At 55.8% G+C, this 24,070-nt stretch overlaps 2 protein-coding genes and 1 long non-coding RNA gene across 10 annotated transcripts in view; 2 read left to right on the top strand and 1 right to left on the bottom strand.

Annotated features, from left to right (window-relative positions):
- SHANK1 (SH3 and multiple ankyrin repeat domains 1) overlaps positions 1–10,517 on the bottom strand; it is a 45,730-nt gene extending 35,213 nt beyond the window's left edge. For 3 of the 8 annotated variants that reach the window (XM_077844091.1, XM_077844114.1, XM_077844119.1), the window contains exons 1-8: positions 10,430–10,516; positions 7,601–7,898; positions 6,959–7,162; positions 6,394–6,465; positions 5,204–5,312; positions 4,963–5,114; positions 3,023–3,190; positions 2,472–2,588 (exon numbers count right to left, since the gene is read on the bottom strand). In XM_077844091.1, coding sequence (XP_077700217.1) covers positions 2,472–2,588; positions 3,023–3,190; positions 4,963–5,114; positions 5,204–5,312; positions 6,394–6,465; positions 6,959–7,162; positions 7,601–7,855 — 1,077 coding nt within the window. In that variant the 5' untranslated portion in view covers positions 7,856–7,898; positions 10,430–10,516. Of the gene's footprint in view, positions 1–2,471; positions 2,589–3,022; positions 3,191–4,962; positions 5,115–5,203; positions 5,313–6,393; positions 6,466–6,958; positions 7,163–7,600; positions 7,902–8,340; positions 8,434–10,429 lie in introns of those variants that run through there. The other 5 variants (XM_077844129.1, XM_077844139.1, XM_077844131.1 and 2 more) reach the window with 4 other exon arrangements.
- Positions 10,518–13,441: 2,924 nt separating this feature from the next.
- On the top strand, positions 13,442–16,621 carry CLEC11A (C-type lectin domain containing 11A). The gene is made up of 4 exons (XM_077844145.1): positions 13,442–14,632; positions 14,858–15,044; positions 15,344–15,535; positions 15,937–16,621. Exons 1-4 carry the CDS (start codon positions 14,204–14,206, stop codon positions 16,380–16,382), a joined length of 1,254 nt encoding a protein of 417 aa, XP_077700271.1. The 5' UTR covers positions 13,442–14,203; the 3' UTR covers positions 16,383–16,621.
- Positions 16,622–17,853: 1,232 nt separating this feature from the next.
- Positions 17,854–20,171, top strand: LOC144281266 (uncharacterized). Its single transcript, XR_013349804.1, has 2 exons — positions 17,854–19,144; positions 19,810–20,171. It is a non-coding gene; the product is annotated as an uncharacterized LOC144281266 (long non-coding RNA).
- The last annotated feature ends 3,899 nt before the right edge of the window (positions 20,172–24,070 follow it).

Here is a 24,070-nt window from a genome sequence, read left to right as displayed (position 1 = left end):
CCCCCAGCCCGACTCCTCCCCCCAGCTCCCTCAGATGTAATTCAACCAGCATTCACAAAACACCTCCTTGGCCTCACCCTCTCTATGTGACAAACATGCTGAGGATGCTTATATGATCTCATATTACAGGACAAGCTCAGAGAGGGTAAGTCTGTGCCCGAAGTCACACAGCTGGTTAGGGGAGCAGTGAGGACTCAAACTTGGCCTTTGAAGCCTAGGGCTCATCTATGTCTTGAGGGCACACAACTCTGATTGCCCAAATCAGTCACTGGACAGCAAAGTTAGCTCAGATAGTTTTCTGGATGCATTTATGAGTGTGTATGTGTGTCCAAGTGTGTACACGCTGCCCCCTAATTAGACTGTTAACTACTGCCATGTGTTTTTGCATGTCTGCCTGCCTCCATTGCCACCTGGCCTAGCATAGGGCCAGAGCCCCACCAGCCCAGCCAGCATTTCACTATACCTCGAGAACCTCAACTTACTGGTGTCCTAGCACTATTCTCACAGCATCGCAATTCCTCGTTTACACATTTGCCTCTTCACCACCCGTGAACTCCCCCCACCCACCCCAGGACAAGGCACCACGTTGAGTCTGATTCATCTCACATCTGGGCACATGGTAGGTGCTCACAAAACATGCATGGGAAGAATGAGGATGAAGAAGTGGAGCCGAGTCATTCAAAATTCACTCGTTCAAGCCATTCATTCATTCACATGGTCATTCTGTTGAATATTCTGATGGGGTCTCTGTGTAGTCTTGGGGCAAACTCAAGGTAGCAGATTCATAATTCATCTTTTCATTCATTCAATAAAGACCGGCTATGTCCTGGGGCCTTGGGACAGAGTGATTGATCAAACTGGGCCCCCACCCTTGAAGAGCTCACAGCCTACACACGTGGACCTGACCTTCACCAGCAGGGGGGAGACAGGCATGTGAGGAAGCCAGGGGAGGACAGCGAGGAAATCTGTCAGACCCAGCTCTGGCCCTTGGAAAGCTTAACATCCGAGAGGAAAGGCAAGGTAGGGAGAAGCACGAAACAAACCATATCTGTCAAGCGTCTACTTGCTAGGCGCCATGCCAAGAGCAAGCTAAACATCCACCCACTTGATCCTTCGCCCCGTAGGTGTTACTGACCCATTGCACAGATGAGAAAGGAGAAGCTTGAGGACGGGAAGTGACTGGTTCATCTGACCCACTAAGAGTAATCGCTCCCACACTATAATTCTTTATACTAAGTTTTCCCTGTTCGAATTAACCATCCGGTTTTCATCTCCTGACTTAACAGTGCTGCCTTCTGGGGATGTGCGCTTAATACACATGCTCTTTCTTCCCCTTCAATCAGCTGACATTATTCCCATTTCAGGGGGAGGACAGAGCCTAGGAGAGGGCACAGGGCTTGTGGGGTGGGGGCAGCGGTTGGCCCACAGGCCATGCGCAAGGCTGCGGAGCCAAGGATTCTGGGCACGAGGCCTGTGTCAGGGAGCAGGAGAGACAGCACCACCAGGGAGGGGAAGTGACAGCACCGCGTTGGTTGGGTTTCACAAACACCAAGTTCTCCCTCGGCAGAGCAGACTGCTTGCTGCCACAAGGCAGCACGTGGCTACCTGCCACGTCCCCGGCACTGCAAGTTCTGATGAGGCAGAAGGGGCTGGAGCTGTCTTGGAAGACTTCCTGGAGGAGAGGAAGAAGCGGTTGGCAGACCAGCACCAGCATGCCAAGCCCTGTCCCGCTAGGCCCCCAAGGCACCCCTCCAAGAGCAGGGAGCCCTGGAAAACAGGTAAGGAGACTGAGGGGCTGAATTGCCCAGGATTGCCCGGGGCTGGGTCAGCAAGCTGAAAGCCACAACTCCAATGGGGGGCCTGGACACGAGGCCCCCTTGCTTGCTCTTTACTGCTCACCTCTCCCCCTGGCTCCCGAGGTGGGGGCTGTGCACCCAGCCTCAAACTGCTACAACCTACTCTTGCTCTCTTTGGGGCTGTGGTTTGGCCTTTCCCATGTCCCCTGCCATGTCTCCCACACACAGGTGTGCTCCATGGGCAGCTGAATGGAGACACACAGGAAGGAGGACTCCAGGAGCAATCTTCCCCTCTGGCTGTGCCCACTGCCTCCAATACCCTTCCTCCCTTCTTACTTAGCTGGCTCTTGCTTGTCTTAGCAGAGGTGGCACATTTTCCAGAGAGCCACCTCCACCGCAGCCCCAAGGCCAAACCCAGAGCTGGGCTCCCACGGGGATCTGGATTCCCTGTGACCTCCCTCTGATTGACCTGGATTGTAACAGGAAGGCTGCCCAATGGCGGGGCTGTCTGTCTCTCGCTACTTGGTCCTCAGCACAAAGAAGGCCCTTGGTAACTATTTTTTGAATGAATGAAAGAATGAATGAGCAAATGAATGAATGAGACAGTGAGGGAACAGAGGGGGCTAGGAGGCCAGTGTCAGGAGGCAGGCCTGGGCTGGCGCTCCCAGAGCAGACCTTGTTGTAAAGGGCACAGATGTGCAAGGCTGTGTTCCCCGAGGCATTCTGGGCTCCGGGCTCAGCCCCGTAGAAGAGCAGGTGTTCTAGATGCTGAGAATGACCCCGCTGGCAGGCCTGGGGAGGACAGGGAAGCCAGAAGGCCATGTCAGACTCTCCCAACCATGCCATGTATCCAGGAAACCCTGCATCTACCTCTGCCTCTCCTTTCAGCCTCCATTCCTGCCCAGGGGCCCAGACTGGCAGCTTCATGGCCATTCCAAGATCCGGGGGCCTGGCCTAGCTCCCTCAGAGGCTCAAGAGACCAACCTTGCCCATCTCAGGGACCAAGATGTCCAGTGCCCAGCCTATACTATCTCAGAGTCCTGGTGTTGACTCCTCCCATCTTTTTCTCTCTGGGAATCATGCTACTCCCACCCCCAGGCTCTAGGAGGACTCTAGCATCTGTATCCTCAACTCTTTGTACCAGTGTCTCTGGTCCTTGCTTTGATCAGGGCCCAGGCGCCCTCCCCTCCCCTCCCCTCACCCCCTTCCTGGCAAGTCTGGAGCACCTGGTGAATCTCCTGCCAGCCGTTCTCATCAGCTATGCCCAGCTGAGCCCTGTTGTATAGGAGCAGCTCACAGCAGCGGGGGTCGCCCCCCACCATAGCCGTATGGAACAGAGGGGTCAGGCCTCGGCGGTCCTTGTAGTTGGGGGAGCCCCCAAGGTCGAGGAGTGCCTGAGGAGAAAAACAAAACAGAAGACAGTCACACTAGTACTGGCCCATTTTGAAGGGCTGGGGGGGGGGTGGCAGGGAGGTTTGGGTGGCCCACACTGGCCAAGGCTATTTGGGTTTCTGCTATGATGCCCTTGTGTGACCTTGAGCCTGGCCTTGTCCCTCTTGAGGCCTCTCTCATCCCCTGTGACAATGAAGGGGTTGGGAAAATGCCTCCGGAAGACCTTCTCTTATGGCTGACTTAGGACGAACCATTGAAGCAACCTGGTACCCCAGTGCCTCAACCCAGCAGCAGGATGGTTGTGGGGAACCCATGAGAGAACAGAGTCTGGATGCAGGAGGACCCCTGGCCAAGCAGGAGGTGTTGTTAGGACCAGGATCCCAAGGATGGGGGGCAGAAAAGGGCAAGCTCGGACCCAGGTGAGTCCAGGGGCTCACTGAGGCCGGGGGCTGGAGACACTGGGGGCCTGGGGGTGTCCCATTCCAGAAACAGCTCCAAGCATAGAGGCTGGCGGAGCTGGGCATCACTACGGGAGTGTTGGCAGCAGCCCTATGAGGACAGCCTGCAGCCCTGTCCACCGGAATGTTTGCAGTGACAAAAACAGCCTGCCACCACACCATCCAACGCGGCAGCCACATGTGGGCTCCTGAGCACTCGAAGGTGCTAGTGAACCCAAGGAACAGAAATTTTCATCTTAGTTCATTTTAATTAATTTAAATCCAAACAGCCCCCTGTGGCTAGTTGCTTCTGGATTGGACAGCAGCAGGTCTGGAGGTTAGGGGTGGGAGTGAGAGCAGGATCTGTCTGGGGGGGAAGGGAGTGGATTGGGGGAACATATAGAGGGTTTCTCAATTCCAGGGGTATAAGTAGATCTTTGTGGCTGGTGTCTGACTGCATTTAGGGTCTTTAAAGGAAACTGGAAAGGGAGAGGAGGGTCCATGAGGCTGGACCATCTATGAGCTGGGGTGTTTGTCAACAGCTATGTATCTTTGGGAGCACTCTATCCTGACCTGTGTATGGAGAGGAGGCTGGGATGGAGGGAGAGGAAGAGGATTTTAAAGACCATGTAAGTCGACCCCATATGTGTATTTTGCTGCTATATGGGGTTCATCTATCTGGGAAAGTGCTTTTTAGTTACTAAGCAGCAGGGAGGGGCTGTGTCTGTGGGAGGTATGTGTGCATGGAGGAGGGTCTGCATCTGGGGGCACAGCAGGTTGCTTGCTTTGTACTTTCAGGAACAGAGGAGGATCTACCCTTCAGGGAGACAAAGGCAGGGCTGGTGGTGAGCTGGATCAGAGGGTGTCAGGAGAGTACAGGTAGGGTGATCTCCTTGGGCCCTTCCGGGGGGAAAGCTCTGTGTGATGATCAGCTGTAGGGTGGGTACACCCCAGGGGTCAGCAGAGGGTCTCAGAGTCCATGGGAGGAGTGACAATGGGGGCTGTGTGTTTGTCAATCTATGGAAAGGGGCTTTGTATTTGGGACACGAAGAGAAGACTATTTTTAACAAATCTAAAGAACTGAGGCTTGAGAAAGAACAAATGGGAAAGAGAGAGGAGTCCCAGGAAAGAGCAGAAGTGGCATCCCCATGGGGACGTGGGAGGGGACATCCGGGAGGTGAGATGAGAGGCAAAGGGTAGATCAGATGGCCTTGTGGGGTCATGAGAGATGAAGGGCGGGGGAGGGTAGGTCTGGGGCAATTCACTGGGTTCAGCCTGCTAGGGGAACACTGCAAACTGGGGGAGGGCTCTGGGGAGGGAGGGGTCTGGCACCTCACCGTGAGAGCGAGGCAGTGACGGGCACATGCAGCTTTGTGCAGCGCTGTCATGCCATCCCGGGCCCGGAAGTCGATGTGGGCCCCTCCTAGGCACAGGGTTCGAATCACCTCTACGGAGCCTTCAGTCTGGGCAGCCAGAGTCAGGGGGGTCTCTAAGGGGCAGGAAAGGCCAGTCACATGCAGCCCTTTATGCTTCATTCTTGGCTTCCCACCTCTTCCAAAGCCCCTGGGTGCCCCCTACCTCCTGAATCTGAGTCATGATAATTGGGGTCCAGCCCCTTGTCCAGCAGCCGTGCCACTTTGTCAGACGTCCCGAGCTGCACATACTCCAGGAATTTCTTCAACCCCGTCTGAGCCATGGACAAGAGAGAGAAGACAGGCCAGTCAGGGAGCAAGGGAGAAAAGCTGGGGTCTTGAGAAACGCTGTCCCCTGGAAATACACAGTGAGCCGCATGTGGCACTGAGAAGTCTCTAGTAGCCACCTTTAAAGAAAAAGGAAGGGGCACTGTTGATTGTATCGTAATCCACTTCAGTGACCTATCTTTTTAACCTAATGTAGTCACAATATTACCGCATCAACAAGTGATCCACAGGAAATTTATCAAGGAGATAGTTTACTCTGTTTGGGGTACTAAGTCTTCGAATTCCGAAGTCCCGTGTGCATTTCACACTCACAGTAAGGCTCAGTTTGGACCTGCCACACCGCAAGTGCCTAGGAGCCGTATATGGCTGGTGGCTCCCGGAGTGGATGATGCAGGTCTGGAGGGATGGAATATTTGGGGGAGGACAGAGACGAATGCATGATGGGGTCAGGGTGGGGGATGAGGAGGGGTCAGGGGCTTTTTCCTCTCAAGTGTCCGGAGTCTTTTACTTCACCTCTGACTAAAGCAGCCCCCTGGGTTCCTCCCAGTTCTTAGGGAACCAGTGGAGACATATGGACAGAGGCCTGGAGGGCAATGTGGCTAGATGTGGCTGGGGTGGGACGCACCCTTGGATCTGGGAGAGGTTTAGGCTATGGAATTGTGGGAACAGTGCAGTGTCTAGGAAACATCCCTGAGGCAGAGGGACAGTGTGTATCAGAGTCCGGGCCACGTGGGGGGAGGCAGGGGCCCTGCGTGGATATGGGGCGCCCAGAGATGAGCTGAAAGAGTCCAAGGAAGAAGAAAGTAGGTGCTGGGGGTGGGGCTGGGGGATGGTGTGGGCCTGGGCTGAGGAATGAGAGCCAGAGAGGGGAATTAAGAAAGGCTATGAGGGAGGGAACCCAGGGGCATCTAGGGCTGTCCCAAATGCAACACAGCATCTCAAGTTAGTGGGGGACACCGGGCAGAGGAATGGAAGGGGCTGGGGAATGTGGAGAAGACATGGGGAGGAGCTCCGATTCTCCTTGGGGGCGGGATGCTGTGGGGGTAAGCGCCAGCAGGTTTCTCTCACCTTTGTATGCAATTTTGCCAGCTGCTTCTCATCCAGGTTGGTCTGTTTGTAAACCCGGGTCTTGTATCGAAACTGTGGCCAAGGGTGTATGAGGGGAGAGACACAGAGACCTGGAATCAGGAGCCTGGACAGGAGGCTAGACTCCTTTTGAGCCAGAGGGGTCATCTCAGGGTCAGGGGGGAAACAGCCCTGGAGCCTTGGCTGGGGAGGCAGATGAATGTGGGGCTGCTTTGGAGTATGGGCAATGCAACCCCTGATGCGAACAAGTAGGAGTCTGGACCCCGCAGCACAGAATGTTCTAGAACACCTGCTGTAATTGTGCATCCTTTCCCACTTTGAAAGGCGAAGAGAAGCCTGGGCCAGGGAAATGACTTGCCCAAGGCCACCCATTGGTCAGAGGCAGAACACACCGTCCTTTGAACTCAGGCCTCTCTGACCTCTCCTAACGCTTAGGAGATCTGGAAAAGCCCACTGAGTTTTCCTTGGAAGGCAAGGGCTTCACTGAGAGGACAACAGGGCATGCCTTCTCTCCTCTGTGACCAAGCTGGGAAGCTGTGGGCCTCACCTCCAGGTAGGGCACCCCCTTCTCAAAAGACTGGGGGTACTCCCGAAGCAGCCGCTCCTCCTCCAGGAAGTTGGCATCACGGCCTGAGGTGGCCGGCTGGAACAGACCATAGTTGAGCACATCCTGCAGGCTCTCGCTCAGGGCGCAGAGCACCTGCTGCTTGGCTGTCCAGATGGTGGCATCGGGGTTGAAGCGCAGACATTTCTGGTTGGGGAGGTGACAGGGAGGAGCCTGAGGTGGTTTGGAAAGGGGGTGGGGTGATTCTGGGGACAGGAGGGGAACCCCGGGGGGAAGCAACTGGGGGTCTGGAAATGGGGGCCTGAGTGGGAAGACACCCGGCACCTGGGCAGCCCAAGTGGCTCAGCAGTTTAGTGCTGCCTTTAGCCCAGGGCATGATCCTGGAGACCCGGGATGGAGTCCCACACCAGGCTCCCTGCATGGAGCCTGCTTCTCCCTCTGCCTGTGTCTTGTCTCTGCCTCTCTCTCTCTCTCTCTCTCTCTCTCTCTCTCTCTCTCCCTGTGTCTCTCATGAATAAATAAATAAAATCTTAAAAAAAAAAAAAAGACACCCAGCACCAGAAGCCTCCTCACGAGGGCCTGGGTCCCCGTCCCCCGCTGGCCAGCAGGCAGTCCATCACTCACTGTCTGGTGCAGGTCCGGGATGCCAATCCTGAAGACCATCATGCTGAAGTGGGCGTCGTCCGGGACAGACATGGAGCGGCCCTGGAGGCCTCGGGTGGAGGCCAGACTACCAGGTGCCCCGCTGCCCTGGCCCCGGGTCCCCCGGGGGCCTCTGCTGGGCCCGTCTGGGGAGCTGTCGGACTCTGAGCCCCCCTCGGGACACTCGCTGGCACTGTGGCGTTCCTCTTCCTCGCTTGACGCGGGGCTGTGGGTCATCGTGGGGCCACGGGGCGACAGGGGACAGCAGCATCACAGGCGGCTGCTGGGGCCAAGGGCAACTGTCAGGTGAGGAGCCCAGGGCTCTTAGAGGCCACAGCCACCCTCCTGGACAAGCAGTCTAGGGCAGCTGCCCCGCGTGCCCCAGGTAGACAGGAAGGAGGCCGGACACACCCCCAGCTACTCCTGCGGCCTCCGCTCACACACGCCCATCGCCACCACGCTTCCAGCAGGTCTCCTTCCTTGCCCTTGGCCCTGCTCGCAGACCCCCACCCGTCCTGCGCCCCACTTTGCCGCTGACCCAGCATGGCAGTGTCCCAGAAACCGCAGAATCACCGCGGGAGCTACTGGCCCACTTTGGCAGGCCACGGAAAATGCAGCTAAAATTAGCTGAGGACAGACAGGTGGACGACCCACCGGCATCCTGCCCTCCTGGCCCCAACCTAGCCCCTCACCCAAGGTCCTCCAGTCCTCCTCTTGGATACCTGGTGGGGGGAGGCTGAAATGTAGTAATGGGGAGACAGAGGTGTCGTGAGCCTGGGATGGCAGAAGTGGGAGGCCGCGTGGTGCCCGGGAGTGGTGCCTGGGAGCGGGTGGAACCAGTGACTTCACTGAAGTGTGGCTGACAACGTGTGCAGAGGACTGCTGGGAATCGGTGTCCCAGGGGAGCGAGGACACTAAGATAGGGGTGTCACAGGGCAGAGCATCATGCATGGGGTGTCCCCAAGGGAACCACAAGAGATGGCCGCTGCAGGCTGTTGGAGGCATCCTGAGAGAGGGGTGTGGGTAGGTGGGGAGACTGACCTGGGAGGGCCCATCCCGTGAGTGGGTGCAGTGGCCTGGGTCAGTGTGGGGTGGTTGTGGATAACCTGTGGGCACATCTGAGGACTGGCACCACAGGACAGGTGGATCAGCATTGCCTGGTACTGGCAGATCCACTCAGAGGGAGACTGGGGGCTGGGAGGGTGGCTAAGAAGTGGGATGATGGTCTGGAGGACTGGGGTGGGAAGTAATCTTCAGGTCCCCCACTATTCTCTCCTGAGGTGGCCTTATAAGCCTGGGTCCCAAATGGGGTCCACCTCCCTCTGCTTCTCCCAGTCTCCCACCCCAGCACCGGAAACCAGAATGTCTGGTCTGGTCCCTCCCCCCCACACCAGGCCCAGCTCCTGCACCGTTGCCATGGAGATGGGAAGCAGTGGAGGGTACTGCTGACTTTGGGGGAGTGGGGATGGGCTGGGGGGGTTGGGGGTTGGGGGAAGACAAAATGAGTGTGGGGGCAGGACAGTTCCAAGAGCTGTGGGTGAGTGAGCAGCTTAACCACGAGCTGGCCCACCCCTCCCCCATGCATGGCCAGGTTGCGAAGCCCCCTCCCCCTCCAGGTACCCAGCAGAGCTGCCCCACCTGGTCCGTGCGGAGGTACCCCCCTCCCTCGGCAGCCTACGGCTCCCCCCACACTCCACATCCCACCTCCGGACCCGGAGTCCGCTGCCACTCCCCCTCGGCTGACCCTGGCTGACCCCAGCCTCAGCCGGGCACTTAATGGGGTGGCCAGGGGGATGAAAGCAAAGCTGGCCCCGGCTCCCCAGCGCGTGCGGCTGCCCCCCACCCCCCAGACCAGCTCCGGCCCCTCCCCCTCAGGCCCGAGGGAGGGAGCGGGCACACTCCGCCGGGGCGGCATGAATCAAACGCTCCGCGGCTAAGAATAGCTGGCACGCAGCTGGTACTGAGACGGGCTGAGGAATCGGCGGGGGGGGGGGGGGGTGGAGAAGGGGAGAGAGGGGGTGCCCTGCGAGGCTGCGGGGGGACAGGGGGCGGCTGGTGTGGCCGAGAGCCGGGCCCGGGAGAATGAATGGAGGCGGAGAGAGGCGGGGAAAGGCGGGGAGAGGAGCCGGGGCTGGGGCTGAGAAACTGGTGGGGGAGAGCCCCGGGCCGGGGAGAGGGGGCGGGGGCACCCGGGAGCGGGACTCGGAGGCGGGAGCCGAGGGGGCGCGCCGGCCGGTGGAGAAGGAGAGGAGACGGGTGGGGAAGAAGGGAGGCTCGAAAGAGGGTGGGAGGGGATTGGAGGAGACTAGAAGGAGAGGCAGGAACCAGAGTGGGCCCAAGGGGGCGGAGGAGGCCAAGGCCCAGACCCCCGACGGAGGGGCAGGGAACCACGCTGACCTAGGGGAGGAGCCTCCCGCGGCGGGGCTGCAGAAGGGGTCAAGGGCCCCGGTCCGCCGGGGTGGGCGAGGCGGGGGAGTGGCCGGGCAGGGCCAGGAGGTGGGTACAGCGACCGAGCCCTTGGCCTGGGAGCACGGGGCAGCGGGCTGGGGGCCTTATGGGCGGGGGGATGGGGGGGCGCATCCTCCCCTCAAGTCTGCTATCTGGGACGGGGCACGGGGGACCGGGGCGTAACCCAATTTGGCGTCGCCCGGGGCAACGCTCCCCTCCTCACCCCACCCCCCACCGCACACCCGGGCCGGGAGCCCGGCGCGCGGCCAAGGACGTCCGGGGCGCCCCTGCCCCCTCCCGCGGCCCCGGCCCCGGCCCCGGCCCCGCAACTCCCCGAAACCCCCGGGTTTTCGGCCCCCTTACCTGCCTGGCGGGGCTGCTGAGTCCCGGTCGGCGGCGCCCGCGGCCCCTCCCCCCTCCCCCCACCCCCCACCCCCCCGGAGACGGGGGACCCTCAGGCCATGCCCCACCGCCCCGGAGGGCGAGCGGGCCGGGGAGGGGGCGGGCGGGGGCCGGGGGGGAGGGCGGGGGGGCCGAGGACCTCACCCCCCCCGCGGGCCGGGCCTGGCCATCCGCAGAGCGCCCCCCCTTCTGCCGCGGCCGCCGCGCCCCTCCGGGCTAGCCCGCCCCCGGCTCGGTCCGGCCGGCTCCGGGCGCGGCGTCTCCGCCTGCTCTTCCTCCTCCTCTTCCTCAAGCCGCCGCCGCCGCCGCCGCCGCCGCCGCCGCCCGCTCCGCGCCTCCTCTGCCTCCCTTCTCGCTCTCTCGCTCTCACTGTCTCTCCCTCACCCTGTCTCTCTCTCTCCCTCCCTCTCTCCCTCCCCTCCCTCCGCCCTCTCCCCTCCCTCCGGAGCCAGCAGAGGAGATATCGCCCCTCCCCGCGCCCCCAAACCTCGCCCATCCCCCCAGCCGGCTCCACCCCCTCCCCTGCCTCCCCCCCATCCTCATCGCCACCAGATAACCCAAGGGGGCTCTACCCCTGCTTGCTCCCTACCCGGACCATGGGGCCCCGCCCCCCTAAGGGTACCGCTCCACACACACACACACACACACACACACACACACACACACACACACCAGGACCGCCCCTTCCCACAGCGCTTCCCAACCCCTCTACACACAGTAGGACACAGTGAATATTTGTTGCTAGACTCTACATTTCCAAACTGGATTGTGAGAGCTATAGATTTCTGTCCCCCCAAACACACACACACAAATACACACACACACACACATCTTCCCCCAAGGCACAGGTGCTTAGAGTCACTAGCTGGCCCTGCTAGGAACGTGTGCACATTACCCCATATACATACTCTCCAAGGCATGCATGACCTAACATACCTGAGTGTACATCACCACAAACACACCTAGCTACATGTACATATCACACCCGCTGTCCAGGGCAGACACGCAGCACAGCAGTAACCCCCTCACCCAGAGGGGCAAGCACCCAGGTGGGCATGCTCAGATCTCCAGCTCACACGCATGCCAGAAACAGAGGCACGCGACTATAAGGAGACATGTGCATGCAGCCCCATCACACTCACCCACCTCACCATTTCACAGGTGTGTGCACACATCCAGTTAAAGGCACAACATAGTGCCACAGCTCCCCTCCTAGCTGACATTTCTTGAGCACTTCCTGTGTGCCAGGCTCTGCTCTGGATTCACTCATCGACTTTTCACATCAATCCTTTGGGCTGTGGATTTTCACCATCCCCATTTTCCTGAGCAGGAAACTGGGGCACAGAGAAGCCCAAGGTCACCTAGCTATAAAGAGGTGGTACCAAGGATCAGGGACAGGTAGGCTGGCTCAGTCTCTATGCCACTGTTGTTCACTATGAGGCATGCCATAGCTGCATGTCCTCCTTCATTATACACAGACACACCCAAGATCTCCTCACAGCTCAGGTCCCTGGTGCCTGGGACATACCACACAGGCAGGGCAGTTCCCACAAGGCAATGGTGAGAGGTTCCTATCCTTCTTCTAGCTCCACCAGCTTCTCCAGGACCGCCCACCAGCTGGAGCACAGGCAACGCAGAGGGCAGTTCTAGGGACGCCTCTGGATGTGCATCTCCGGCTGTGGGCTCCAGGGTACCGGGGTATGAGCCAGCCCAGCTTCAGGAGGCCTCTCTCTAGATGCATACTTACCAGTCCAGGTGGTGAGCATCTGGGCCCCGGGGAGAGCACAGCTGCCCACATTGGCACCAGCAGCGAGGGAGGCTGTGCACCCCTCTATGGTTTACAAGGACTTTCCTGGCCTGTGCATTCTCTCTCCAGGCCTCTCTCTGCTAGGGAGGGGTCCCCCAGGCCCCTAATAGGCACCTGAATGGCCTAGGCTCTGAGACGGTGAGCAGCCTGCCTTAATGTCACACTGTCTTCTGCTTTCTTGGAAAAGGGAAGACTGGATGAGTGGACTTCCAAGGCCCCCCTGGGGCTTCTAGCGTGCCCTGCCCTTGCTTTGACCTGGAAGCCTCTGCCAGCTGCTGCCACACTGGTGCCCTCCAGCAGATTGCGCCATCCCTTCTCTGAGCCTCAGTTTCTTCTCTTGAAGAGTGGGCTCTGCAATCCCTGGCTGCTAAACATCATGTGCACTGGCACAACCTAGCCAGGCCCAGGCTGGGAAAGCCCTGCATGACTCACGGGTCTGGCATAGAGTGGGCATGGCATGGCCTCCTGCTTCCTTTGCCTCTGCAGCTTCTCTCCCACTGCCTTCACCACCTCCACCCTGGCTACCCCCACCCTGGATGCCCCTGTGCCCTTGCCCCAGGGAAGTCGGGGTGCCACCTAAACATGGTGGTCAAGCCTTCAGTCTTTTGGCTAAACTGTTACCCCACCAGGAATAGCTATTTCCTTCCTTACTTAGCAGACTGATTGAGCACCTACTGTGTGCTGGATTGGCCCTGGTCTAGCTCTGGGGATAAAGCAATGAACAAGAATGCCTGCCTTCATTGGCAAGAGTCCGGCAATAAAAAAAACAATGTCAGTTCTTGATTGTACCAACAAGATAAAATGGGGTGTTAATTGGTAGAGGTGCAGCTTCTTTTGGATATGATAGGGAAGGGCTCAGTGAGCTGAGACCTCAGTAATGAGAAGGAGCAGGGGGAAGAGCATTTGGAGTAAAAGTCTAGTGCAAAAGCTCTGAGGTCGGAGGGAGCTTGACATCCAGGAAATAGTGAAGAGGGCAGTGTGGCTGGAGCCTGGGGGGCAAGGGGGGGCATGAGCTTGCAGAGGTACAAAGGGCCCATCCTTCCCAGCCCCCCACTGTGCAGGCCAGGCCAGTGCTGAGGACAGTGTTTGGCTTCCCTCCTGCATGTGATGGGAAGCTGGGGGAGCAGGGGAGTGGGGAGTGACGTGATCTGATTTACGGTTTGGAAGCATTGCTCTGGCTGCGGCAAGCAGCGTGGATTGGAGGGGCTCGGGAGAAGGGAGGGGGAGAGCCAGGAGGAGGTGACTGCAGTGGTCCAGTCGAGAGATGAAGCACTTGGCTGAACGCTCAGAGCTCCGTGCACCCAGCGCTGCGGTCTGTCTACTCCACCTCTGGAGAAAGCTTCCTTGACCACCACCAGCCAACCCTCCCTCCTCCCCTTCTGCCCTACAGTCTGCAAGTCTGTGAGGAGCTGGAGTCCCCAGCACTGCCCCACCCAGGGCCTGGCCTGCAGGAGGCTTCCAGGAAAGTACAGCAAATGAATCCCAGAGCCCTGCCTTCTAGAGTTGCATATACAGCGACATGCATGCTCTTTATACGTGTCCCCACAGACAGGGACACATACTCATTTTCATCCTGGGGCAATGACTTGAGGCCAGGAAGGGAGCTCTGGGGGCAGGAGGTGCCCTAGAGCCTGCAAACCGTGGGAAAGCCTCCTCCAGGAGGGGGCGTGGGCGATGGTGGCCGCAGGGTAATAAAAACCTTTGGAGACCCTCTAGTCTCCCTGCTCCTGAGGAGTGGCCAGGAGGAGGAGTAGGGAGCAGAGCCAAGCTCCAAGAATCCCTCTGAGGTTGTGTCCTGGGCAGAGGTTGTGTCCCCAGGATCCCTTGGAGAGCCAGCTCCATCCTCTCCGGGCCATCTGAGCTTTTGGCCATGGTGGAAGAAAAGAGGAGGGCGGAAGTGAGCTCTGGAAAGTGGGAAGAGGGGGGGTATGTGGGAAGACCCAAGGCGGGATCCAGGCTTTGGAACGTTGGAGGTTTCCGGCCACAGAGGCAGGGCCTCAGGGGAGCCAAGAGAGGCGGGGAGAGACACACACACACACACACACACACACACAGAAGAGCAGGGACCAACAGACAAGCAGACGGTGGACACAGACAAGAGCTGGGAGGGAAGGGACCAGGGGCTAGTGATTTGTGTGCACTCCAGTTCCCAGAGACATCCCCTTCCCAGAGATCCCTCTGCAGCCTTGAGTGCTGCGGAGCCCAGTCTGATGCAGGCAGCCTGGCTGCTTGGGGCCCTGGTGGTCCCTCAGCTCCTGGGCTTCAGCCATGGGGCTAGAGGAGCAGACCGAGAATGGGAGGGGGTCTGGGGAGGCGCCCAAGAGGAGGAGCGTGAGAGGGAAGCCCTGATGCTGAAGGTGAGTTGCTTAGGACTCTCGCGGGGAGCTGGGGGTGTGGGGAGGAGGGTCTTCCAGGGTTGGGGAAATGGGCTAGGGAGAGTGATGGGACAGGCTCAAAGGATGGGATGATGGGTTCAGACAAGGGACTCTGGGGCAGAGCTTACAGCTGTAAAGGGGTTGCTGGAGCGTGTGGGGCGTCAGAACGCAGCTGGGCTGCCCCTAATCATCCGTTCCCTGCCTCAGCATTTGCAGGAGGCCCTGGGGCTGCCAGCTGGGAGGGGGGATGAAAATCCTGAGGGAATCCCTGAAGACAAGGAGACCTGGGGAACCGAGGAGGACGGTCAGGGGGAGGAAGAGGAGGAAGCAACGGCAACCCCGTACACTGGCCCCAGTCCCTCTCCCACCCCTGAGGACACCGTCACTTATATCCGTGAGTAATCGTTAGCTCCGCCCTGCCCCCAGGCCTCCGCGGTCATTTTTCTCAAAAATGTACCTTCGTTTCACTGCCCAGGAACTTTCAATTGCCCACCGCCCAGCTGATAATCCCACGTCCCTGGAGCTCCGGGTGCCTGGCCTTGCCTCCCCAAGAGCCCGAGGCCACTGGCCCCATCTTCCAGGAATCCCGAGTGCTCCCCACCCCAACTCCGTCCCCGGAAGCCCTAAGTCCCTCCAGACCCTTTGGTCCCCACCCCGCGGGTCCCGTTCAGCGTGCGCCCCGTCTGTCCGCAGTGGGCCGCCTGGCCGGCCTGGACGCAGGCCTGCACCAGCTGCACGTCCGTCTGCACGCGTTAGACACCCGCATGGTCGAGCTGACTCGGGGGCTGCGGCAGCTGCGGGAGGCGGCAGGCGACACCCGCGACGCCGTGGAAGCCCTGCAGGAGGCGCAGAGCCGCGCGGAGCGCGAGCACGGCCGCTTAGAGGGTGAGTCCGCATCGCGCGGGGCCGGGAAGTGGGACGATCCGGGTCAAGAGGAGGGCCGGTGGGAGGAAGGGGCCCAGAAACCTCTGGAGAGACACAGGGTTCCTAGAGATTTGGAGGTACGGGCTTACGGGGAGCTTAGAGTAGCCGGCAGGGTGAGCGCGGAGAGCGGGCGTGCCGTAGGGGCGTCCAGCGGCGCTGTGGAGCGTTGCCGACTCGGGCCGCGCCACGCCCCCTACGGTCCAGTTCCCGCAGTCTGGCCCCACCCCCGGCGGGCCTAACTCCCCGCCTCCCAGCGGTTCCGACCCCGCCCCCTCGCAGCCCGCCCCGGAGGCCCCGACCCCGCCCTCTCCCCGCCCCGGAGATGCCTGACCCCGCCCCGCCCCGCCCCGCCCCGCCCGCAGGCTGCCTGAAGGGGCTGCGCCTTGGTCACAAGTGCTTCCTGCTATCGCGCGACTTCGAGGCGCAGGCAGCGGCGCAGGCGCGGTGTGTGGCGCGGGGCGGGAGCCTGGCGCAGCCCGCGGACCGCCAGCAGATGGAGGCGCTCACGCGCTACCTGCGCGCAGCGCTCGCCCCTTATAACTGGCCAGTGTGGCTGGGCGTGCACGACAGGCGCGCCGAGGGACTCTACCTCTTCGAGAACGGCCAGCGCGTGTCCTTCTTCGCCTGGCACCGCGCGCCCCGTCCGGAGCCCGGCGCCGGGCCCAGCCCCGCGCCGCACCCGCTCAGCCCCAACCAGCCCAACGGCGGCACGCTGGAGAACTGCGTGGCGCAGGCCTCGGACGACGGCTCCTGGTGGGACCACGACTGCGAACGCCGCCTCTACTACGTCTGCGAGTACCCCTTCTAGCGGGGCCGGTCCTCGCGTCTCCAGTCCAGCCCACCACTCGCCCTCTGGCTGGGCTGTTCATCCTGGAGAATGCCCTTCCCTCCCTCTCTCCCTGCCCACGGATGGAAGTGTGTACCCCCCCCCTTGGCTGGACGATCCCGGGGGGGCTTTCTGCGGAGCCGAGAGCCCTTACACTCCTGTGTCTTTCTTGGCATCAGGCTAAGTTCCGCGCTAATAAAGCCTTCTGGAATCTGACTTGAGCTAGCAGTGGAGGCACTTTTGGTCTGTCGCGTTGAGGGGCAAGCCCTGGAAGGGCAAGACCCTGGCCTTTGGATGCCTATCCCGTTCCGTTTTTACAGATATTATTTGAGCCCCAGAATCAGAAGGATGGAGAACACACACACACACACACACATCTATATATATACACACACATCATCTGCTCCTGCACACAAATGCCCAAAGTACACGCATGCACACGTTGCTGACGCCTCCAGCTCCATCGTGTCCCACTCACGACCTTTGCGACACAGGGCCTGTCAGGCATTGTCCAGGCCTTGGCCTTGGTGCAGGTCAAAGAGGTCTGAGAAATACAAAGGAGCTAAAGGTTCTGACAAGTCCTGCAGGAAAAAAACCATTTAATTTTAATTAGTGTATCTCAAACTCGTTCCACCAGATGGTTCCTTAGCATCATGTAATGTCAGGCCCTGCCCTACTCCCTTCCTCAACCTCAGGGGCATGTGTTGAGAAGCAAACTTAATGTATACAGCCTGGAAACTTAGGCTCCCTCCTAGTGTGCCATAAGCCAGTCCCTTTCCTTCTCTGTGCCTCAGTTTCCCCACCTGAACATGGGCACAATTATCCCACCTTGCATTAACTCTTGGGAAATTCAGGTGAACCTAGGAAAGTGAGTGTTTCAAAAATGGTTGAATGTGAGTCACATGCTACCTTTCTTTCACTGCCTTTTTCACATCTTTGTTCCCTGAGAACACTCGGGAGTGGGCCAGCCTGGCCTCTGCATTGAGGACAGTCTCTTTGAGGGAGGAGCTCTTATTCTGGAATCACCCACTGTCTTCCCCCCAATACTGGCAACATGATCCTGACCCTGACGTCATCATGGGGCCCAGGAACTGGAGTGTGCCGTGTCTGTCCTTATATCTCCATCCCTCCCTCTCCTTCAGCTGTGGTACCACCAGCCTAAAATGTCACCATTGGATCCACCGGTGGGAGGAATGAGCCATCCCTGTCATCTCAGCTCTGTCATTTCTCAGCCCCACAGTCCCCATAGATAGGAGTAACAGAATGGGGAATGGTGGGGAAGGTGGCAGGGTGGGGGAGGTGACAGGGTGGGGGAGGTGGCAGGGTGGAGGGGTGCTCTGGTCAGGAAGGCTTCAATCAGGGAACTGAAAACATTGCTCAAAATTCTTCCCCCTCTGAACTTGTTTCCTGGAGTTGGGAAGATACAGCAGGATGTCTTCTAGGCGACCAGAGGGCACATTAGTCAGGCATGGATGGGCATTTATCTGCTACTGCCTGGAAGGGGCCCACCATTAGAGACCTGACATTCTGAAAGATGGGTGGGTCAATGTGGAGCAGTTCAGTGGTTACCTGCCTGGACTCCGGAGCTAGACATCCCAGGTTCTAATCCTATCTCGGCCACTTACCTTTAGGAAATATAAAGTGAGATATAACCTCGATGCCTCAGTGTCCCCATTTGTACATTGCGGGTAAGAATATCTAGAAGAGTGCTGGATACTGAGAGGTCCTTGCAACATTAGATATGGCTCTCACGTGGCAATTTTAACCTCACCCTCACCTCTGCATGCTCTGTCCAGACATTGTCTTTGCATATATGTACAGGTTCTCTCAAGAACTAATGTGTTACCCTGAACAACCCTCCCACCTCCCTCCAGCAGGGTTAGGTGCCCCCTGTAATGTTCCAGAACGGCTGGGTTCTCTTCTGACCTAAGCCCTGATCAGCCAGACTGGAGAGCCTCGCTGGGCAGGGCTGGGTATGACCAACTCTGCGTCCCCAGCATCTCCTGGCACAGCGCAGCTCTTTGTAGGAAGAAAGATGCCTGTCCCGGGCCATTTTTGGGATCTTGAGATGAGTTCCATCTCTGCTTCTCTTCCTCCCTGGCCTCCCCCCAAGCTGACTCAGGAGCCTTCCCTGGGCTCCCAGAGTCAGGGGCTCTCCTCATCACCCCATCCATTACTCTAGGTCACCACTGTTTGGTCACAAGCCCAGGGACATAGACTTGGGCGCGCATAGAGAGATAGGGTGGGGGGGCCCGCAGTGGAGGGCATTTTGCGAGCATCAATTCAGCTGTTTAAGCATCTGCTCAGCTGCCCTGTACGCTGCATTCTGGACTGATTCCTCAGTTCTGTTCATAGGGACCCTGCCCCCTCACCTCCGAGGAGCCCTCCCATGCCTGCCAAAAGCCAGCGTTTGCCAATGCCCCCGCCCTGGCTCTCTGTGGAGCACCTGCGGTCTGAGAGCTCGGAGTCGCGGACCAGAGAAGGCCTCAGCAGCTGCCTGGGATCGATGCATGAAGAGATTGCAGGGCGGTGGTAGAAGATGGGCTCAATCCTTGCGATGACCCAGCGGAGGAAGAAGAACCCGGCCGGCCCCGGTTTGCCAAGACTACAAATCCCAAGGGTCCGAGCGGCGGGCCCTCTACCTTCTCAGAACCACGTTTCCCAGCAGCCATCGGGAACCTCACGCAAGTCACGCCTCCTCCTCCCACGTGAGGCTCGCTTACATTGCCCAGAAAGCATGACAGGTCAGAACTTGGCCGTCTCCAATCAGAGTACACACCCCTGCTCCCCATCCGCCCGGCCTCACCCCAAGGTACTTTGGGAAATGTAGTCCTGTCAGGCGTCAACGGGAAGACAAACCCAAGGCGACGTCTAACATTCATTTAGGCTTAGACTGTAACCAGTACTGAGACCTTTCCAAGAGTTTTTAAAAATACGGGTGAATTTTACAGATAATTGGAAACTGATAAATAAGCATTTATTTAAAACATAAGTGCATAGAAACATGAGAATGAATAGAAAATGGTTAAGAAATAGTTCTCAAAATTTGAGTATCTTGAGTATGTACTGAATTACAACATAAAATACAATATAAAAAGTCTTCCTTGGCCTCGAAAAAATTTGCTAAATACTAGTCCAAACTAATTTAGTTTCCTTAAAACACACACACACATACACACACACACACACCTTTTTTGTTTGGAAATAATCTCAAGGTTACAAATAACCTGCACAAATACAAATAGTATCTACGCAGATTTATCTACTGTTAACAGTTTACCCCATTGCTTTGGCTTTATCATTATTTATCTATCTGTCCATCCATCCATCCATCCATCCATCATCCACCCCTCCATCCTAACTCAATTATCAGGAAAGAATTAAAGTCAAGTTTACTAACCAATTGCAGGGAAGGAGACCACATCCCAAAGGAGAAGCTGTGATCAACTTATACGATTTGGGGGAAGAGAAGAATTTTGGTGAAATTTAAGTGAAATGGTGCTTTAGTAGCTTCAGAGCAAAGCAGGGATGTGTATAAATGAGTCAACAGTTACGAACTGCAAAGTGGACTCAGAATCCTGTTTCCTTGGAAACTGTAAAGTTAAGATAAACGTGGCATGCCATGCCCAGAAACTCTATATAAAGCTCTGCATCAGGGCTGGAAATTGAGGCTTCTTGTCTATATCAAAGTGACTTAGATATTCTGGGAAAAGTAGGATAAGTTTCATTCTTATGGATATATTTTCAAACAATAAAGTTTCTAAAAGCCTATGATTTTAGAGAGCAAACTTTCTCAGTGAGTAAGATAGCAGTAGTTGCTCACAAAGGGGGTGGTTGGGACACTTTACAGCTGCCACATACTGGGAGAAATGCTTCCTGTTAACTTTGCCCCTGGACTTATCTGTGTTTATAGATAGATGGTGGGCAGATTTTTTAGTTTTTGCTTCTCAATACATGCATTAGTTACACACACCATTACCCTTTGCCCCTGAATACTGCAGTGGGTATTTCCTAAGAAGAGAGATACTCTCTGACTTATTCTTAGCAATCGACCTCAATAAATGTAACATTTACTCAATACTTTTTATCTAATCTCCTTGTGGTGTCTCAATTTCATCAGTTGGCCCAAATGCTGTATCTCAGAGCACTTTCCCTTTCCAGTTCAGGATCCAGTCTGGGGTCAGGTATTGCATATTGTTGTCCTGTCTCCTCGAATCTGGAACATTCCCATATTTCTGATATTGACATTTTGGAAGAATGACCACCTTTTATTTTTTTAATAGAAGTTCCTCACTTGAGTTTCTGACATTTCCTTGTGGTGATTAGATTCAGGCTATACATTCTCCACCAGAATATATGAGGTGAGGTGTATCTTTCCCTTCTAGGCCCAGTTGAGGGAAGTGTGCACAGAATAGAATAACTTCTTTTGTTTTAGGTCATATTTCTGTCCTCAGGGATTCACTTTGAACGTGACCCCCTCCTGGCTTCCACAGGTTTTTCTGTGCCAGCCCATGTTCTTTTTTTTTTTTTTTTTTTCAGCCCCATGTTCTTTATTCATTCTTTTGAACAACCTCTCCTCTGCTCCAGCCTCAAGCTATCACCTCATCCTAAAATGGCAGCCTCTCCCATTCCAGCAGCAAATTGCTTCTTTCCAAAGCACAGGTGGTTGTGTGAGCTGGGCCAGATGGCAGTGTAAGCTCAGGTTCTGGAAATTCCTGCAGGAGGCAAGTCGCCTTCCCTTCTCAATCTATTTCTACCTATTCTAAACACAACTGGACTTCAGGTTCTGACCCTGAGCCATGATAGCTCCTGGCAGCCTTCTGGGCAGGAAGCCAGAGCTGGGGGGGATTTGGAGGACAGAGGTGGCAGAAAGTGGAACACCAGCTCTGCCTTAAAAACAATCTTGTTTTGGGCAATTTTGTAATTGTGGGTACATGGAAAGTAGTATATGTGAAAGAAATGAGAAGACCAGCCATAGGGGCACCTGGGTGGCTGAGTGTCTGCCTTTGGCTCAGGTCATGATCTCAGGGTTCTGGGATGGAGCCCCACATCGGGCTCTCTGCTCAGCAGGGAGTCTGCTTCTCCTTCTCCCTCTGCCCCTCCCCCCTGCTCCTTCTCTCTCTCTCAAATAAATATAATCTTTAAGGAAAAAAAAGACCACTCATTAATTCACCACTCATTTTAATACTAGGATATTATTGCTTACTACTCTTTCCTTGTGCTGGCCCTCATGCCCACCTGAACCACTATCCTGAATCATGTCCATCCTTCACTCAATTTCCATGATTACTGTAGCACATATGTATGTATCCCTAAACAACATATGATTTAGTTTTGCTTGTTTATGAGCTTTATAGCAATGATACCTGCATTAGTATTCTAGGGCTGCCATAACAAAGCACCAGAGACAGGGAAGCTTAAACAACAGAAATTTTCTTTCTCACAGTTCTGGAAGGTAGGAGTTGAAGATGCAGGTGTCAGCAGGTTGATTCCTTCACAGGCCTCTCTCTGTGGCTTGCAGACAACTGCCTTTTTTTGTGTCTTCACACAGTCTTTCATCTGTGTTTAGGCATTCCTGGTGTCTCTCGGTGTGTCCAAATTTCCTGTTACAAGGACACCAGTCAGCTTGGATTATGGTCCACTCTAAGGGCTTCATTTTAAAGACCTTATTTCAAGATACAGTCACATTCTAAGGTACTACCTGCTTTGACACATGAATCGATGGAGAGGGGTAAAATTTAGCTTGTAAACATATCTTACTGTATGTAGCTACAGATGTAGCTAGCTTTTTTTTTTTAAGATTATTTATTTATTTATTTATTTATTTATTTATTCATGAGAGACACACACACAGAGAGAGGCAGAGATAGGCAGAGAGAGAAGCAGGCTTCATGCAGGGAGCCCTATGTGGGACTCGATCCTAGGACTCCAGGATCATGACCTGAGCCGAAGGCAGATGCTCAACCACTGAGCCACCCAGGTGTCCCTGTAGCTAGCTTTAAGAGAAAAAAAAAGGGTTTTATTTTTTAAGTAATCTCTATGTCCAGTGTGGGGCTTGAACGTACAACCCCAAGATCAAGAGTTGAACACTCCACTGACTGAAGCAGCCAGGCGCCCCTAGGTTTTTGGTTTGTTTTTTAAATGAGTTTTTCTTTTCTTTTTTTTTTTTTTTTGAGAGTAGTTTTAGGTTGACAACAAGGTTGAGAGGAAGGTACAGAGATTTCCCCTATACCCCCACCCTCACACATGCATAGCCTCCCCCATCATCAGCATCCCCCACTGGAGTGGATATATTTGCCACAATTGAACCTACATGGACACATTACCCCTCAAAGTTTACCTGAGGGCTCACTCTTAGGGATGTATGTTTGGGGGGTTTGGACAAATGTATAATGACATATATCCATCATTATAGTATCATACAGTACTTTTGGGGAGTCATTTAAGAAATCCTTCCCTGGGGGAGTATAAGAAGACTAGCCATAGGGGGCGCCAGGGTGGCTCAGTGGTTGAGTGTCTGCCTTGGGCTCAGGGCATGATCCCAGGGTCCTGGGATCAAGTCCTGTATCGGGCTCCCTGCTCAGTGGGGAGCCTGCTTCTCCCTCTCCTGCTTCCCCTGCTTGTGCTCTCTCTCTCTCTCTCCTTCCCTCTCTGTTTCAAATAAATAAATAAATAAATAAAATCGAAAGAAAGAAAGAAAGAAAGAAAGAAAGAAAGAAAGAAAGAAAGAAAGAAAAGAATTCCTTCCCTGCCCCCAGAAGTGAAGGACATTTTCTCGCATTCTTAAAGTTTTCCTTTCCATGTGAAAGTCTTCAATCCACCTGAAGTTGTTGTTTATGAGGTGTGATGTATAAATCCAGTTTATTTCTTCCTCTAAGGATAACCAATGATCTTAACAGCATTTGTTAAATAATTATCCTTTCCTGATTCTCTGCGGTCCCTGCCCTGTCATATTTTAGAATTTGTGGCTCTTTTATGGGGCTCTCTGATCCACACATTGATTAATTTGTTTAAGCCTTCATCAAGACCATCCTGTCTCAATAACCATTGCTTCGTATAACATTTCATGAATGAACTTTGCAACTTTGTATAAACCCGCCCAAAAATTAGAAAAAGAAGTAACATTCTTCAGTTCATTTTAATGAGGTTACTACAATGTTAACACACAAAAAAATAGTCAGGGACAGGGGTGCCTGGCTGAGTCAATTGGTGGAGCATGCAACTTTTGATTCCGGGGTTGTGGGTTGGCATCCCACATTGGGTGTAGAGATTACTTTAAAAAATCTTTAAAAATAGTCAGAACAGCCACAGAGCAGCCCCAGTGGCCCAGCGGTTTAGTGCCTGCCTTTGGCCCAGGGTGTGATCCTGAGGCCCTGGGATCAAGTCCCACATCGGGCTCCCTGCATGGAACCTGCTTCTCTCTCTGCCTGTGTCTCTGCCTCTCTCTCTGTGTGTCTCTCATGAATAAATAAATAAAATCTTAAAAAAAAAAAAAAGCCATCTCTTAAAAAAAAAAATAGTCAAAACAGGGGCGCCGGGGTGGCTCAGTCAGTTAGGCATCTGCCTTCAGCTCAGGTCATGATCCCAGGGTTCTGGGGTCAAGCCTCTCATAGGGTGCTTGGCACCCTGCTTGGCAGGGAGTTTGCTGCTCTCTCTCCCTCTGCTCCTCC

Source organism: Canis aureus, chromosome 1 (genome assembly GCF_053574225.1).
Source record: "Canis aureus isolate CA01 chromosome 1, VMU_Caureus_v.1.0, whole genome shotgun sequence".
Classification (NCBI taxonomy): domain Eukaryota; kingdom Metazoa; phylum Chordata; class Mammalia; order Carnivora; family Canidae; genus Canis; species Canis aureus.
The sequence above is the reverse complement of the archived record's forward strand: the minus strand, read 5'-3'. Positions and strand labels throughout refer to the sequence as shown.

Bases quoted from the DNA above. Each gene is read 5' to 3' on its own strand.
- CLEC11A (XM_077844145.1), top strand. From the start codon at position 14,204: ATGTGGGAAGACCCAAGGCGGGATCCAGGCTTTGGAACGTTGGAGGTT. The intron at 14,633-14,857 runs GTGAGTTGCTTA...TCCCTGCCTCAG, and splicing joins GGGAAGCCCTGATGCTGAAG to CATTTGCAGGAGGCCCTGGG. The intron at 15,536-15,936 runs GTGAGTCCGCAT...CCCCGCCCGCAG, and splicing joins CGAGCACGGCCGCTTAGAGG to GCTGCCTGAAGGGGCTGCGC.